This window comes from Squalius cephalus, assembly GCF_949319135.1.
Source record: "Squalius cephalus genome assembly, chromosome: 9".
NCBI lineage: Eukaryota > Metazoa > Chordata > Actinopteri > Cypriniformes > Leuciscidae > Squalius > Squalius cephalus.
This window is the reverse complement of record NC_137130.1, coordinates 14,409,450-14,426,347: the sequence shown is the minus strand read 5'-3', so window position 1 is coordinate 14,426,347 and position 16,898 is coordinate 14,409,450. Positions and strand designations below refer to the sequence as shown.

The 16,898-nt window shown below is 35.7% G+C and overlaps 1 protein-coding gene across 2 annotated transcripts in view; it reads right to left on the bottom strand.

Moving 5' to 3' along the window:
• Nucleotides 1-16,898, bottom strand: part of fgf14 (fibroblast growth factor 14) — a 137,241-nt gene that overhangs the window by 118,879 nt on the left and 1,464 nt on the right. The window contains exon 1 of one of the 2 annotated variants that reach the window (XM_079882438.1): nucleotides 1,292-1,491. The exons of the other annotated variant lie outside the window; for it this stretch is intronic. Coding sequence (XP_079738564.1) covers nucleotides 1,292-1,379 — 88 coding nt within the window. The 5' untranslated portion in view covers nucleotides 1,380-1,491. Of the gene's footprint in view, nucleotides 1-1,291; nucleotides 1,492-16,898 lie in introns of those variants that run through there. 2 annotated transcript variants of the gene reach the window in all.

Below are 16,898 nucleotides of genomic sequence, written 5' to 3'. Positions count from 1 at the left end.
CTCTGACTTAAAGCAGTTCTCAAGAGCAGAGCTTCTCCACATTAGTTTTACAGTATATTTGAAGGCTGTTGCTCATTTGATTATATATTGGTTGTTTGTTCATTCCCTTAAAAGTCCAGTATTATACCTTTGTTTTTTGTTTTGTTTTGTTTTTTAAAAACATTCTGTCGTAATTCAAATGTTATTTCAACAAGTAAAAATGCAAGTTCAACTACTAAGAAAACCAATTCATAATAATTTTCATTTTCAATATGTACTAATAAAATATAACACTATATTATATTATACACAATATTACTACTAAAAACGTCATTTTGACAAAAAAAATTCAATAGAAAATATTATACGATAAAACCTACTAAGAGCAACAACTAATAAAACTAATTTTTAATCATAATTATGATTTTACTAGTAGCCTAATGATACCAGATAATGAGTAGCAGTCATCCTGATTTTAATAAAATCATTTAAAATCAATCCAATGATTTGAATAAAAGTTTAAATTTATTAATACAAATCATATGAACTGAAATGGTTAATTCTCTTGATTTATAATAAATGTTTCGAATAATATGTAAGGATCATTATATAAATATTTTTTAGATATAAATATTTTTTAGTGATTTTTTCCCAATAATATGCCTACATATGAGTTCCATTGATTTTTACTTTTCGATATATACATAAAAAAAAAATAGAAATTCGTAAACCTTAAAAACAGGCTTAATTTTTTGAGTGTTGAATTCTGGATATGTGAGCCTGGAATTTTTACTAGTCAAAATTTAATAATGCATCTGTTGACCTGGAATTATGGGATTAAAATTGTATAGACAGCATTGGGTGTAATGCATTACTAAGTAATTAATAACTGTAATTTAATTTCCTTACACTTGAAAGAGTAAAAGTAATGGATTACTCTTATTTTTTTCTGTAATTTTTCTGTAAATTGCACTAAATACTTTATTTGCTGTAGAAAAAATTATATATATATATATATATAGAATTGTTCTGGTCAAGGTTGACATGGGACTTAGAAAGCTATTAGTAATAAGTAATGCAATACTTTTTAGAGAGAGTAATCAGTTCAGTAATCTAATTACACTGTTGAAGATGTAATTGGTAGCTAATAATTAACCCAATAACTGATATCATCAATGTCAAATTCTATAACAGATATCGGATTGAAATTTTGACTAAATTGCATTATGACTTGTAACAGTGAGGGCACTAAAAGACGAAACAGAGATGTCAGTAGCAACACAAAATATCAGGCACTTCAGCTTGCACTTACCCTTCACATCAAGTTTGATTGCACTGCGTATGCGTCTCTCAAAAATCTCGATTAAACCTGAGGTTTCCATTTTCCAGCTTCTCAACATCAACCAACCTTCACCATTGAGCTGAACAGCCAGCAGTGAACTTGTGAATGCTACCCATGCTCTTATGGCCTCTTCAGAGGTAAGCAGATGCTATGTGGTACTGGTTACCACTAGAAGCACTGATATGCTGTTGAATAATGATAACCTTTGAGAAATGTCAAGTGTTACCAGTACAGCACATCTCTATCACTTAGATATTATGTTGTGCCTGATATTGTTCTTACAGGTCAGGACAGACCATGATGCCAATTTCCAGTAATAGCAGTCTCACCATGGAAACATAAAGCATGTACAGTGCTGCAAAACACGAGAGCTGTATATACAAATGTTAGTGTTGTTTTGAGAAGTCCCTAAACGTTGTAGTTACAACAAAACTCTGTTCCAACAAAAAGTTACAGGGTTCAGAAGGAGACCTTCATGTTCCCAGCAGATCTCTTATTGACAAGGTCAGCTTCTGAGTACAATATTCTTCAACCCATTCTCAATCCCAATGCGTCAAATACTACCGCTTGAATAAGAGTCCTACAAGTCACTATGTAGACACCAAAGAGGCCTGAATCTTTATAGCGATGTGGTCGATAACCCCTTTGCTTTTAATGAGAAACATTTGGTGTCAATATACTGATAGAGAGGGCAAGTACATCATTATGAAATTAATTTCTCACAATAATATCCTGATTTGAAAAACACTGTTTTATATATTGATTAAACATGGTTCTGTGCTGTTCCTCTAAAAAAAAAATAGGGGTCTATATTTTATTAGAAAAGATTCCAATTTACACCTTAAGAAAATAACCTATATCTTAATCATTTTAATTTACTTCTACTACTACGGTTTCAAAATTCCTGATAGTACCAGAAGTTAAAGTGCTCATTAGGCCATTTTAAAAGGTTTCTAAGTTTGTTTTGGAGGTCTCCAATAACAGGTTTACATGCATCCAAGGTTAAAAAATTCTAAATAAAAACCTTTCATTTTCTCATAACATACATTGCAGCATCACCTCTTTTCTCACAGTGTCTGACACTGTTTGATAAAGGATTTGCTCTCTCTAAACCCCTTCTTTCCAAGAGCCTACTCTGCTCTGATTGGTCAGATGGCCCTGTCTGTTGTGATTGGTCTACAACTTACAGTACAGTTTCGGAAACAAAACGCCTATTATTGAATTTCAGCTCTGGAGGCTTCTTCAGCACTTGTATGCACTACGAACAGTAACAATGGCATTGCTTTTACCACATCAATGCATGTCCAAGTCCTCATCCTTTAGAAGTGCATGCAAAGTGGATTTGCTCAGAAAACAGCGTCTTCTCGGCATGTCGACAACAAGAACCACACAAAAACTCCAGTGTTTGAGGGTGGGTCAAAGTAGACGTTGTTTGCAGGCAGCCAATGAAAACTATAGGCAAGGCATTACGCAAATTTGTTACAAATCTACGTAGGTCCGTGCAGGAAGTAAGACTGGATTTCCCGACGACTCGTTTCAGGCGGTTCAGAGTTTGTTCTTTCATTTTGGAGACAATAAATCCATCTGTGTTTTGATCTTAGAAAATTTGCAGACCTTTTACATTCACAAACAGCTATATTACACACTGCAGGAAAGGTAATATCCCAAAAAAGCATAATTCGGGCACTTTAAACCAAGGAGATTTATTATTTAGACTAATTATATCCAATTACACACTATTTTTAGGAGCCTGTTGCATGCAAATTGTCATTGCGCATTATCATTGGTCTTTTGCCTTCTGACATGGAAAAACATTAAAGTTTGTGTTCTTTAAAAGCTCAATGTCACCTTCAATCATTTTCCAACTGTCTGTCGCTCTCTCCGGAAGTCTCCTCCTCCTCTCTATTGTCCCCTCTCTGTTTGAAAGCATCATTATTAGTGAATGTATTCAATTAGCCCTAGGGCAGATGAGTAAACACTAACAGTCCTCTAAATAATAGCAATTATCCATAAACCTACAATTAGCTGTGCCATGACGCCATTCGCAATGGTATCATTACCAATTACCGCAAGAAAAAATGCCAAGGAAACTTACTATAGCAAAAGTTCAAAACTGCAAAAGAATTGCGGACTAAGTTGAACACCCAATAATGCCGGGAATAATAACTTCCTAAAGGTCAGCATAAAACGTTGACAAAGCTAAGTGTAAACGTAAGGCTACAAAGCACAGGGGATGTCAATGATGATGGATGAATACGAGACTAATGCAATTTTTCTTAAACAAAGCAGTTTGGAGGTGCTCCACAGCTTGGAAGCAGTGCTGCAAAAAGGCAGACATATTCTGCGAGAGGCGGTGTTACAATACCGTCAGCTGCACTGCAGCAAAAATTAAACAGCACAACCTCCAGTAGCTCAGATCCCTGAGTAGACTGCTGGAAAAAGAGAAAGAGAGAGAGAGAGAGAGAGAGAGAGAGAGAGAGAGAGAGAGAGAGAGAGAGAGAGAGAGAGAGAGAGAGAGAGAGAGAGAGAGAGAGAGAATCTTCTACTCACACACACAGAGTCAAGCTGAGAGACAACTGTTCGCTTTCACAGGTTATTCATACTGTTTGCAATCCAAACAGTTACCCGCATTGTAAACCCATCAGCTAGCACAAGCTACAGGCTGAGCTTATACATAAAAAGCATTCTGCTCAGGCACTTTGACAAACTAATAAACCAATACTATAAAGAGGAAAAAAAATAGCATTAGCCTATCGCTTGGCACACATGCTTTGACACGGTGGTGAATTCATGAAAACAGTAGGACATCTCAACACTAAAATGTATTCACTGACATCATTAAGGAAGGTATTATCGCTGTAAGCGGAATTTAATTTAAAAAAGTGTTTGTGTTCAATTTCTATTGATTGTGCCAATCCAGTGATATAGAAGTATTCTAGCTGGCCATATATATTAAGACTTGTAGTGTTGCCACTTGCTGTATTTTAAAAAGCCAAATTGTGAACCTGGATTGCAGTGATGAAGCGATGCTGTAGAGTCCCTGCAAAGTATGTCAGGTCATGGTAGTCTGCTACGTCCTCCATAACCTAGTACTAAGAAGCGGCTCAAAAAAGCCCACGTGTAACATGCTATAGTCCTAGTGATTAAAAGATTTAGGCTAGTAACTTAAAAACTGATGGTTTTAAACCAACAAAGGTTTATCCATTAGCTATCACCATTGTGTCATTTAATAATAAATGCACTTCCGAAAATCAAAACATATGTGTGTGAAATAATATGTATAAGTGATTAAAGTGCCGGCTAAATGTTAACTCTGCAAACTGCCTTTGTTAAAACAAGCAGAAAGGAAACCATACTGTACCCAACTGGTGAAATCAAAGAAATCTGTGCAATCTGGATCCAATAAACAGCGAAAGAAAACAACAATGTAAAATAATATGTGGTAAAATGAGATTGCATCATTTCAAGCTTCTGTTTGCATGAACGGATAGTAAAACGAGGCACTTTCTCAGCACAGTCACTCCAACATTAACCTGAAATCCATGAAAACAACAATGTCTGGCTATGAAACTGAGATATATCTCATCACCAATTTATGATGCACTTTATGATCTATGCTCTTAGAGTTAGTAGGAATTTTAGGTGTATCAGTATTTAATGCCTAAAACATACTTTACACAAGTATGTGATTTCACACGATAATACACTTGCCGGCATTTTCTAATACAGGTTACGCAAAACAAGTAAGACACCACAGCAGGCAACTATGGTCGGTTTTCTCTTTTTTAGGTCAACTACTGTCACAGCAACATTTTGGGCAGTTTTTCAAACATTCACATCTGCGTTTGAGTGTCTGGCCTAAGAATGAGAGCAAATTCACCAAATACATGAAGTGTGGGGGGGAGGGGCACTTTAAAATCAATGCCGTATCACGAGAGGAGTGGTGTATGGTGGTTAGGAGTCACCATCAAGCAACTTGCGGGTGATTCACATTGAAGACTACATAAGGAAACCCAGACGGGTTGCCGAGATGCAGGAAACTCTGTAAGCAGTTCTGACAGATGAAAAGATCTGGCTGGTGCAGAGGAGTTGTTTGATTTCAACAGGGTGCAGCAACCATTTCAACAAAAGGAAAAAAGGTCTCTTACACACACAAATACATCATACAACTACAGATATTTTTTGTTAGCGTTGCACAGTTATTGTTATAGCCTCCTGGGACCCAGGAATATACTTCTGTCCACTGTATGGACCTTATATATTAGTGAATTTCTCTGAGACCATACATGACACAGTTCTGGATGTCCTGTAAAGAGCACATTCATGGCTTTTTAGAGATACCAAATGTTTGGAGATTTCACCATGACAACAACATTTACATTTAATCATTTAGCAAACGCTTTTATCCAAAGCGACTTACAAATGAGGAGAGCAATAGAAGCAATCAAACTAACAGTATGCAAGTGCTGTGACCCTTCCCAGTTTAGTCTAAAGCAGTATACGTATTTAAAAAAAAATAGATATAGAATAGAAAAAAAGAAAGAGAAAAAAGAAGAGAACACATTCTTTAAAAATTACTGACATTAATTTAGTGAAATCAAATTTAGCACTCTTATGGAAATATGATCATATTTTTTTTAACTATCAATTAAAACAGACTAATTTTCAAATTGTTTGTCATGAATCAACATCTCAGGAAAATGTTATGGGGTGTCCAATCAAAATATGACTTTATAGAGGACTTGAAGCATGTTTATCAGGCATTTTGGGAGACACGACAACTGAATAGAGAGAAGTGAATATTCCTATGAAATATTAGATATTATTATAAAAATGTTGCCAATTATTACTCCCATTATTACACTTCTTTTTTCATTACATGTTGCCCCAAGAACACATTAATATGCAAATTAGAGATAGTGTATAGATACATTGTATTGAATGGCACTACCCATTTATGGCTATTTTACATAGAGTAAAATGGTAGATCATTTAATCTTTCATTACATAGTTGAGAATCATCTTTACACAAAGTTTGGTTAAAAAAATCCTGAAACTTAAAAATGTATTTGTGAATGAAAAAAAAAAGCCCATTGTTTTTCCCTATACATGTCATTTCATTTCATTTTTTTTTTTTTTTTTAAACAAACTTTTAAACAGTCCTGGTCACAGTGCACATAGAATATATGAACAAAATAATTTTTTTCAACAACAGAAAACTCTATGTTGCTCTAAACAATGTACTAAATTCAAAACACTTTTCCCCCTGGTTCTCAGGAGGATAGGTCTACGCTGTGACAATTTGGGTTTTTTCTACAATTTCCAGCATGTTAGTTGGTAGATAAAAAATCAATCCCACACATGACTGTTGACATCACCACTACTACAGCTCATCTTTGCTCAATTATATCAAAATATAAAAGGTGCTATATTCAAGAAGGTTATGTAAGTGCAAGCTTCATGTGCTATTAAATAACTCCATTATCATGTGGCCAGAATAGACACAAGCCTGATGTAACAAATAAACAGGACCTATTCAGTCAGTGCGATTCCTGCAAATTACATTTCAAAGGAAATGATGTACAAAACCATCAGCATGAGGACATGGCAAAAAAGGAGGGGTGGGCTCTAATGAGGCATCTGATAGGCTTTTGGCCATGTCAATAAAAATATACAGGCAGTTTATTGTGTTTGTGCGGAAAGATCTGGCACCCGTATCGTATGCATTACTCCATACGTTATTTGATCGTTTTCCTGCTTGACACATGAAATGAATGGGTTAGTCTTTGCCTTTCTGAAAACAGATTATTCAAAACTGACAATTTCTATGTTACTGTCAGGGTTGAACAAAATTCATGATGTAAGAAATGGCTCCCTTTAATCTCTTTCAACCCCAAAATAAATTTTAACTTGAATGAAAGGATGAAAAATGTATTGAATTGCAATGAAATTCAACAGAAAAGGGATTTCATTAGTCTAGTCTAGTTTCGTTCATTTTGACAAATTATGTCTATTTATTCCCTGAAATGTAGATAATAATCAAAATAAATAGTCCAAAACAACTAACACCGTTTTCTTTTTATTTAGTCCCATACCTCCACAATGTCAACAACGTTGTTTTCAGATAAGTTTATAAAAATAAATATTGACTTTAAAATGTGGTAAATTTTAAATATGAGAAATAAAGAAGGGATGCACAGATACTGAAATCCTGGCCAATAATGAAAAGTCAATAATTATTTCCAAGTTATGACTGATGTTAAAATTCTATACTATTTTGTCTAAATAATAAAAAAAAATGAAACGGTAAAAACTAAAATCAGTGATTTTAAGTATTACAAGTGAAATGAGTAATCACAACATTATAATGTACAGTAGGAAAAATGGATGTTCATTTTGAGATCCACAAAATGTTACATTAAAATTATTATTAAATTAATGTTTTTGAAGATTAACTTTAAATCTTAAAACAAATTTTATAGTATAACTATACACTCACCTAAAGGATTATTAGGAACACCATACTAATACTGTGTTTGACCCCCTTTCGCCTTCAGAACTGCCTTAATTCTACGTGCCATTGATTCAACAAGGTGCTGAAAGCATTCTTTAGAAATGTTGGCCCATATTGATAGGATAGCATCTTGCAGTTGATGGAGATTTGTGGGATGCACATTCAGGGCACGAAGCTCCCGTTCCACCACATCCCAAAGATGCTCTATTGGGTTGAGATCTGGTGACTGTGGGGGCCATTTTAGTACAGTGAACTCATTGTCATGTTCAAGAAACCAATTTGAAATGATTCGAGCTTTGTGACATGGTGCATTATCCTGCTGGAAGTAGCCATCAGAGGATGGGTACATGGTGGTCATAAAGGGATGGACATGGTCAGAAACAATGCTCAGGTAGGCCGTGGCATTTAAACGATGCTAAGGGGCCTAAAGTGTGCCAAGAAAACATCCCCCACACCATTACACCACCACCACCAGCCTGCACAGTGGTAACAAGGCATAATGGATCCATGTTCTCATTCTGTTTACGCCAAATTCTGACTCTACCATCTGAATGTCTCAACAGAAATCGAGACTCATCAGACCAGGCAACATTTTTCCAGTCTTCAACTGTCCAATTTTGGTGAGCTCGTGCAAATTGTAGCCTTGTAGACCCGGTGGGGTCTTCTGCTGTTGTAGCCCATCCGCCTCAAGGTTGTGCGTGTTGTGGCTTCACAAATGCTTTGCTGCATACCTTGGTTGTAACGAGTGGTTATTTCAGTCAAAGTTGCTCTTCTATCAGCTTGAATCAGTCGGCCCATTCTCCTCTGACCTCTAGCATCAACAAGGCATTTTCGCCCACAGGACTGCCGCATACTGGATGTTTTTCCCTTTTCACACCATTCTTTGTAAACCCTAGAAATGGTTGTGCGTGAAAATCCCAGTAACTGAGCAGATTGTGAAATACTGTCACAATCTGTCTGGCACCAACAACCATGCCACGCTCAAAATTGCTTAAATCACCTTTCTTTCCCATTCTGACATTCAGTTTGGAGTTCAGGAGATTGTCTTGACCAGGACCACACCCCTAAATGCATTGAAGCAACTGCCATGTGATTGGTTGATTAGATAATTGCATTAATGAGAAATTGAACAGGTGTTCCTAATAATCCTTTAGGTGAGTGTATATATTACATAATAGCATCTAATATTCCTGGAAATACCCTATGTGATCAAATCTTTTCAGGTAATTTATACTGAAAATGATTTTTTTTTTTTTTTTTTTTTAAATCATCAGTTTCATTCCATTTTACTTCTTCTTCAAATTTGAATCACAGTTCTCCTCTCTTTTTCATTTTATTCATTCAATTCATTTCTGAATGGTGCACAATCCTGCTTACTGCAGCATCTCTGATCCAAACCGGAGCAACAACATTTTGTGACCAAAACATTTCTTGCTCATATCATTCATTCTGATTTGATTCTCAACCATAAAGTGTGATCTGTGTAATCTATCTGTGTGATCTATATTGGCATGTATGAATCCATGTCCTGGAAGAAGCTTGGTGTGCACAAACATCAGTTCGCTGTACCAGATAATGACTGTAGCTCGCGCTCGGTCATGTGACCTGGACTCCAGAGCTTGTGAGATAGTGCTGAGATGTGTTGCGAGTAAAACAGAGACAGGTTCAACTAGATAATTCCCCATTCAACTACAGTAGCCCAGAACATGGGAGACTGCGGAAACACTAGTACTGGGAACCTGGGACCCTCCAAATTGCTACATGATTTATTGAGGCAGTGTGAAACATGCTGTTACAAGCCATGTGAGAATGATCCACTTTAATCAGAGGGGATCACTGACAACATGGGAAAAAACCACATAAAAAAAAAAGCTTGCGCACACCTTTGCTATTGTCACAGTTGCGATATATGTGCATGCAGTGCAGATGATTTATTCCCACTGCATATGATACAAATGCATCACATCTCAGCAGAGAGAATAAAGGAGCATCTTTCACAGATCATTTATCCTTGAAATTATATTGTACTTTAGAGCAATACCTGCTGATGAAATAAATTTGATAGCTTAAAAGTTAAAGGGAAAATATTATGACTGATAAGTAACAGCAAATTGAATGCATTCAATAAAAGTACAACACAGATTTATGTCTTCTGCAAACATTAATGATACTTGGAACTGCAGTATAAACATGAATTACAGCCTTACTAAATCACGTCTTTATAAAGTAAATATTGTCATAAATTACTGTTTTTTTAGCACCATTTAACTCGAGAGCTATTTGTAATGTAGCTCTACACAAGAACAGTACACTTGTAAAAGTACAATTTGTGTGGGTTTTTGTATGCTGTCTAACAATAAAAAAGTAAACAGCTTTTTCTGAGACTTCAGATCTTTATAAATCCACTGTTAATCAGCATTAGAATCGAGTTACTATTATAGTTTTAATAAAATATTTTGAATTCGATTTTTATATTTTCCTTTTCCATTTTAATATCAGTAAAATGTATTATAAAAGCTATTATAGTATTATTATAGTAATTTTGTTACCATTTTTAGAACTTTTTTCTTAAATATGTCAATATAGTTTTTTTAATATAGAAATGTTAGCAACTTGCTTAAATAAAATATGTTTTATATTTGGTTTAGTTTTAGTTAACTAATAACCCTGCTGGTAATTTGTGTAAATCTATTTACAGTAAAATGTACAATTTTTTTTTTTTTTATTTGAATACAGAGATTTGAAGAGTAGAGAGAGAAAAAAAAAAAAACTATCTTTGGTATTTGAATCAACATGAAAGCAAGACGTTAGAAGTTACGGTCCCACATGTTGCATTTACGTTATAATGGCAGACCCACACACACACGGATAAACACAAACCAATTCGCTCGCTGATGGATGCAAGTACAGAGAGCACTTACTTTGTCCTCTGAGGGTATCAAGGCTAATGCCACCTTCCAGGGAAGCCGGCCAAGAGCTATAAACTCTACCTGCTTCACTGTGCCATGTGGCGCTGCAGCATGGAGCCACAGGAGCAACTTGATGGCAGCTTTATGTAAATGTCTACTGCGTCTAATGTGTTGCAGAGGGGCTGTGGACCTTCCTTGTTTTAATTGGACTGCTCTATATGTAAAGTTTATTCCATTAATGAGACCAGAAAGACACATGAGACAGGCCATGAATATTATCGGCATCACACAAACACAGCTTTCAGTGCAAGAAGCACTTTCAAAGACTAAGAACAACTCTTTATCCCTGCAGCATGCTGCAAATGCAGCAGTCGGTTACATCAACTGAGACACTGTGGGCTATTTTAGCTAAATAGCTCAAAAAAAGTAGGACTTTTAGTTGTACAACAACCACAGCTAAAGTTTCATTACATTGACACAGCGGAATTAAACTGCTGCTGTCGACGTGACAAAAAACCCACGAGAGATTGTATAAAAATCTCCTTTCAGCTCTGTTCTAATTAGAATGTTTTGCAATATAGTGTATTTCCTATATTACTCTGACAGCAATAATGTCTTTTGCACAAACATGAGAATTGCATGAAGCAGATATACTTCAGCAATATTCAGATATTAGACGACCCAGCAGGATCTTTGTCACCCATTAGTGCGAACTTGCGCAAGATAGACATTCACTAACAGAGAGGGAATGCTGATGAATGTTTCGAAACATTCGAAATAGCGGAAACCACTAGTTTACTAATGGAAAAGCAATGCTGACATGGCTAAGAACAATAGAAAAAGAAACGGTTTAAACAGAGGAGTCAATTGTTTGGGAAAGTGATAAACAGGGAGAACACGATTCGTTGTGTCCCTTTGAGCAGAAACCCAGCTGTGCTTTACCAATTATGACATTCTCACTGTCTGCAATGTTTCCTGGGTGATTCTTCATTTAGAGGCACTTGACTACTTGAAATCTTGAAAAATGAAAGTTCTCCATCTCATGATCGGATCATGACCTGCTTAACGACACTTCAGTCACTCTCAAGTACCCCATGTCTAAAATCTTCAACATATTGCCACCAAAAAAATAAAATAAATAAATAAATCTCACTGGACTAAATGATCTGTCCCTATTACATCATATTCCACTGAACTGATCTGAGTTTATAGGGAACTTCTTTAAAGCTTTAGCTTGGCAAGCTACACATTTATTCACTATGTAAAGTGGCTACTACCATTAATTGTGCAAGAATTTATTTTGATCTTTTTACTAAAACATTATGATTGGTGACTTAAAAAAAATTATTTTACCATTTAGTTGAAATGAATGGATCAATTCACTTAAAGTCCCCTTGTAGTCAGTCATTTTATCCCTTAAAACTCGTCTTTGATTATCCAAATTACATATTTAAAAATAATTTAATGTGAAAAAAAACTTAAAAATAGCTTGAATGTAACTCTACATCCTTGCTTCATTTAGTGTACGCAAGCCCATAAATATGCAAATTAGCTCCGCCTCCACTCACTCACACTAGCTCAGAGATCCACTCGGTCAACTTTACTCTAAATGCTGCACAATGGTATCGCTCTCTACAACGTCAGACACATAATGGTAATTAATATGATTAGCCTTTTGCTTGACTACATCATCAAACAGCTGATGTGTTGCTAATGTTACACAAACCATGTTCCCGTTCATCATCTCAGAGTCAGAAAGCTGCCTTCTGAAAATTAGCATCCTTATAAACGCTTTGAACAACTTAGAACGTCAGTGGAGAAAGGCATATAGTTCATCAACGCAATATCATATACATCATACACCCACTATATTGCTAAATGTACACGATTTTTCATATCAACAGAAAATTATACCAGGATAACCTGGCTTCTCTTGAGACTCCCCTGCTTCGCAGCATAGTTAATGATATGCTAAAGCCCGCACACACACACATTGATGTGATTGGTTACAAGGTAGTTTGAGACGTAAGAAACACCAGCGATTTCAAACCACGTTTTTGAGACTGTCTTTGGTTCACTGCAGTTTTAAGGAGAAAAATACTCAGCAATGGTGTTGACTAATGAATTTGCACATGGTTTGTCTTAAAGCATATTAAAAACACCACATAGTCATATAAACAACATTAAAAACTTGATTTTCACCACAGGGGGTCTTTAAATGAATCAGACATCACAACACCACTTGAGAGAGAACATTCTAGATAGTTGTGGATTATTTCCTCAGCTCATTTGCGTACAATACACAGTGATGAAAAGTGATTGCAGGAAATTGTCATGCTAGTCAGAAAAAAAAGCATCTACATTACAAAAAAACCAAACTATTTTGATATCAGCTGTTACTGTCACGTTAGGTTAGTATTGTTAGCATGTCGCTGTACTGGTTGTTTGTTAATGAGTATTCCTGCACGACTGCAGTATCAAACTGTTGCATATTGTCCACTCACATTGCTAGATGACATCATATTGCTGTGCATTTGCATAAAGTTGAACTCTGCTCAACTTTGGTGCGTCGCCAGTGGTCACATATGTTGCCTCAAATCGCCAACTGTCATTGAAAATGAATGACTTCTAGTCACTTTGTTGCTGTAAATCACTGTTGGTGTGAATGGCCCTGAACAGGCAGACTGTTTAATCTTGTCTGAACAGGTAAGAAGTAGTTAGGTAGTTAGTCTGTTGAGAGGGAAGCACAAAGGAAATAAATTAGGAAGCTAAAAAACAAGTACACACACACCACAAAAAATATATATAGAATTCTTTGATTGAAGAAGAATGGGAAATGTACAACCTGCAATTTGTAATACAAGTGTATTCTATGACAAAGATTGTTTCAGTCACTCAGTATTAATGTTAAAATGGTGTAATATGTATTAATTTGATTGTTTCGTTGCCAGTGCAGTGCACTTAGACAAATACAGACAAATTACTTTCTCCTGAAAACTTGTTGCATCAGTCCTGATGAATGAACAGAGTTTGACAATGCCATTATTAGAAACTACAAATCATACACTACCATTAAATAGTTTGGGGTCAGTAAGATTTTTTTTTTTTTAATGAATACTTTTATTCAGTAAGGATACATTAAATTGATCAAAAGTGACTGTGAAGACATCTAGAACGTATACATTTATAAATACAGCTCTTTTGAATGTTCTATACACCAAAGAATCCTGAAAAAAAAGATTCCACAAAAATATTAAGCAACATAAATATTTTCAACACTGCTCAAAGTAATATATTTTTAACACCAAATCAGCAAATAAGAATGATTTCTGAAGGATCACGTGATGCTAAAAACTGGCTTTGCCATCACAGGAATAAATAAGTAATTATATTTCAAAACAATATTTCTGTTTTGACTGTATTTTTACAGTATAAAATAAATGCAGCCTTGGTGAGCAGAGACTTCTTTCAAAAACATTTAAAAATCTTACCAATCCCAAACTTTTGAAAGGTGTACCTAAAATCAGGTTGTTGCCTGGGGTATTAAAAAAAAATGGGTGAAGAACAAATCCTGTAGACTTGCATCGAGGAAAGAAAAATAAACTTGGGTGTATGCTATTGAAACTGTTGTACCATGCAGCAATGCCATAGAAACCACCCAGAATACCCTAGTAACCACATAGCAACATACTAAAAATCATTCAGAGCAACTACATAGCCACACACAACACTTTAAAATCATAAAGCCGAATTGTGCACAGATAAGAACCATTTTCCATTATAAACCTTCAGGCCTATACAGCACGAGATAAGCTAACTGTTTACCTTAAAGCAAAATATTTACTCATTTCCCATGTGGAAAAGATAGTGCTTATAATATTTTTTTATCTTATAATAAACTCCTGTGTTTCCCCTATGGATCAAATGTTTTAAATTTTAAATGGAGAAAGAAACAGCACTGACAAACATGAAATTTCCATTATGAGCTATTACTGGCACTGTTTTGACCACAGTGGATAAGTAGATAGCATGCAATTTGAGCTTTTAAGCAGGGTTTGAGGAATCCTTGATCAAAAGAACAAAAAAGAAATAAAGGATGGTTTACAGCAAGACTGGACTGCTATCTCAGACTGTACTGATAGTCAATGAGACATAATTCATCCCAAAATAAACAGAGTTATAAACTATAGGAACAGCCAGATAAATGGACTAATGTATCATATCGTTTAATTCAGGAACTGGATGTCACATTCTTTTAACAAAAAAGGAGCTTTGATGGAATTTTCCTGCAAGTTATTCTTGCGTAATCAAAGACAACTCAAACAGTCTCGCTTCTGATATGGGTAATTGTGACGTGAACAAACAACAGACGTGTCCACAGAAAAATGTCAACGCCGATTCAAATTACTGTTGAGATCCAGTATATGTAGTAAATGTAGCTAATGGACTGCCCTTAAAGGGATAGTTCACCCAAAAATGAGCATTTACTCATCATTTACTCCCCCTTATGTCATTCCAAACGTTCTTCTGTGGAACACAAAAGAAGATATTCTGCTAAATGTGTCAGTGCTCATACAGTTAAAGTCAGATGTGGACAAAAATAGTTCCTTCTTTAAAATATCTGTAGTGTTTCACAGAATATTTTTGGGTGAACTATAGTATGCTTTAAACAGTCTAGTTGGTACAGCCTGAATGGACTGTGTGTGTGTGTGTGTGTGTGTGTGTGTGTGTGTGTGTGTGTGTGTGTGTGTGTGTGTGTGTGTGTGTGTGTGTGTGTGTGTGTGTGTGTGTGTGTGTGTGTGTGTGTGTGTGTGTGTGTGCGTTCTTAATATTTAATATTTTTTTCACCACCAGAAGTTACTGCAGGATCCAGTCTGCCAATTCTGCACAGAGGACTGATCTAACAGTGTTATGACAAACTATTCTATAAATAAATGCCATCTGAGAACAGATTGTCTATGTGAAAAAGAGTCCAATGAGTCTTTTACACTCACATAAAATAAAAAAATAAGCCACAGCCATTACAGGCATTGTTATACTTCATGAATGAAAGGTTATACTGTAAGTGCCCCCTATTCACTTGCATCCAGAGGGAGAAAGTTCTGTCACGCCACGCAGATTCCAGCAGGTTGACAACCAACCTGTGTTTACCTCGGTCCTACAGCATCAGCAAACACAAACCTTCATTGCAATCCACATTGCCAAGTGCAAGACTTTGTCCCTGCCAGGAAAACATTAGCCAACACAAGGCTATCAGAAAGTGCCATCTGTTGGAACAGAAGACAGCCATTGAAACCACTCTTTAAAACTCTGGAAAAACGTCGCCTGTGACTTCACCCTAAAAAAATGAAAAAGAACCAGGACCAAGGGAGTGTTACATATAAGAAAGTGTTAAGTGATAGAACTAAACTAAAGTGATTATACTTCATGCGGCCCCTGCTGCATGTTGTGTTTCTAAAAATACAGCCTGTGTGCCATAGACTATAACCAGCAGGCCCCAGCAGCACTCGTCTCTCTTTATTAATCTTATGCAGCTAAGACCGTAATAGCCATGGTAAACTAATCAAAAACCTCACGCTTTGCTACTTCTAATCACTGACGGAGTAAAACAAATGATGGTTTCATTTAACTATGAATGCATCACACTGGACATTACTGCTAGACAGAGACAATCAGTGCTGGCTATAATTAAACTTTGCCCCTAAACTGTATTTTACAGTTACAAGTATGCATTTAAAAAGAAAAAAAATACTTGCTTAATAGTAAATAAAATGTCTACAGGATTTAATCTAATGTTTTCACATGATTTTACATATTTGAATAGGTTTATATTGTATATTATTGTATTATTATATATAGATAAGTATGCATGTTACAGGTCGTTTCTGTCAAAAAGCCAAAAATTGTTCTTAAAAGTTTGTAGAGCAACATCAAATGTATGCATACGCATTATCAATGCACATAAATGCTTCTGGAATATAAAATGATGTGGCAGAGGTACAGAATTAAAATAAAGGCAAATACAGTGTCAAGAATGACAGACGGTCCATTAAACTACAATGAAGAAATGTGTCGTGTCAGCATGGGAAAACTGCTATGATCTACTACGCTGCAGTGTCAACGTCTAGGAAAGAAGGTGTCAACATCAACTTAG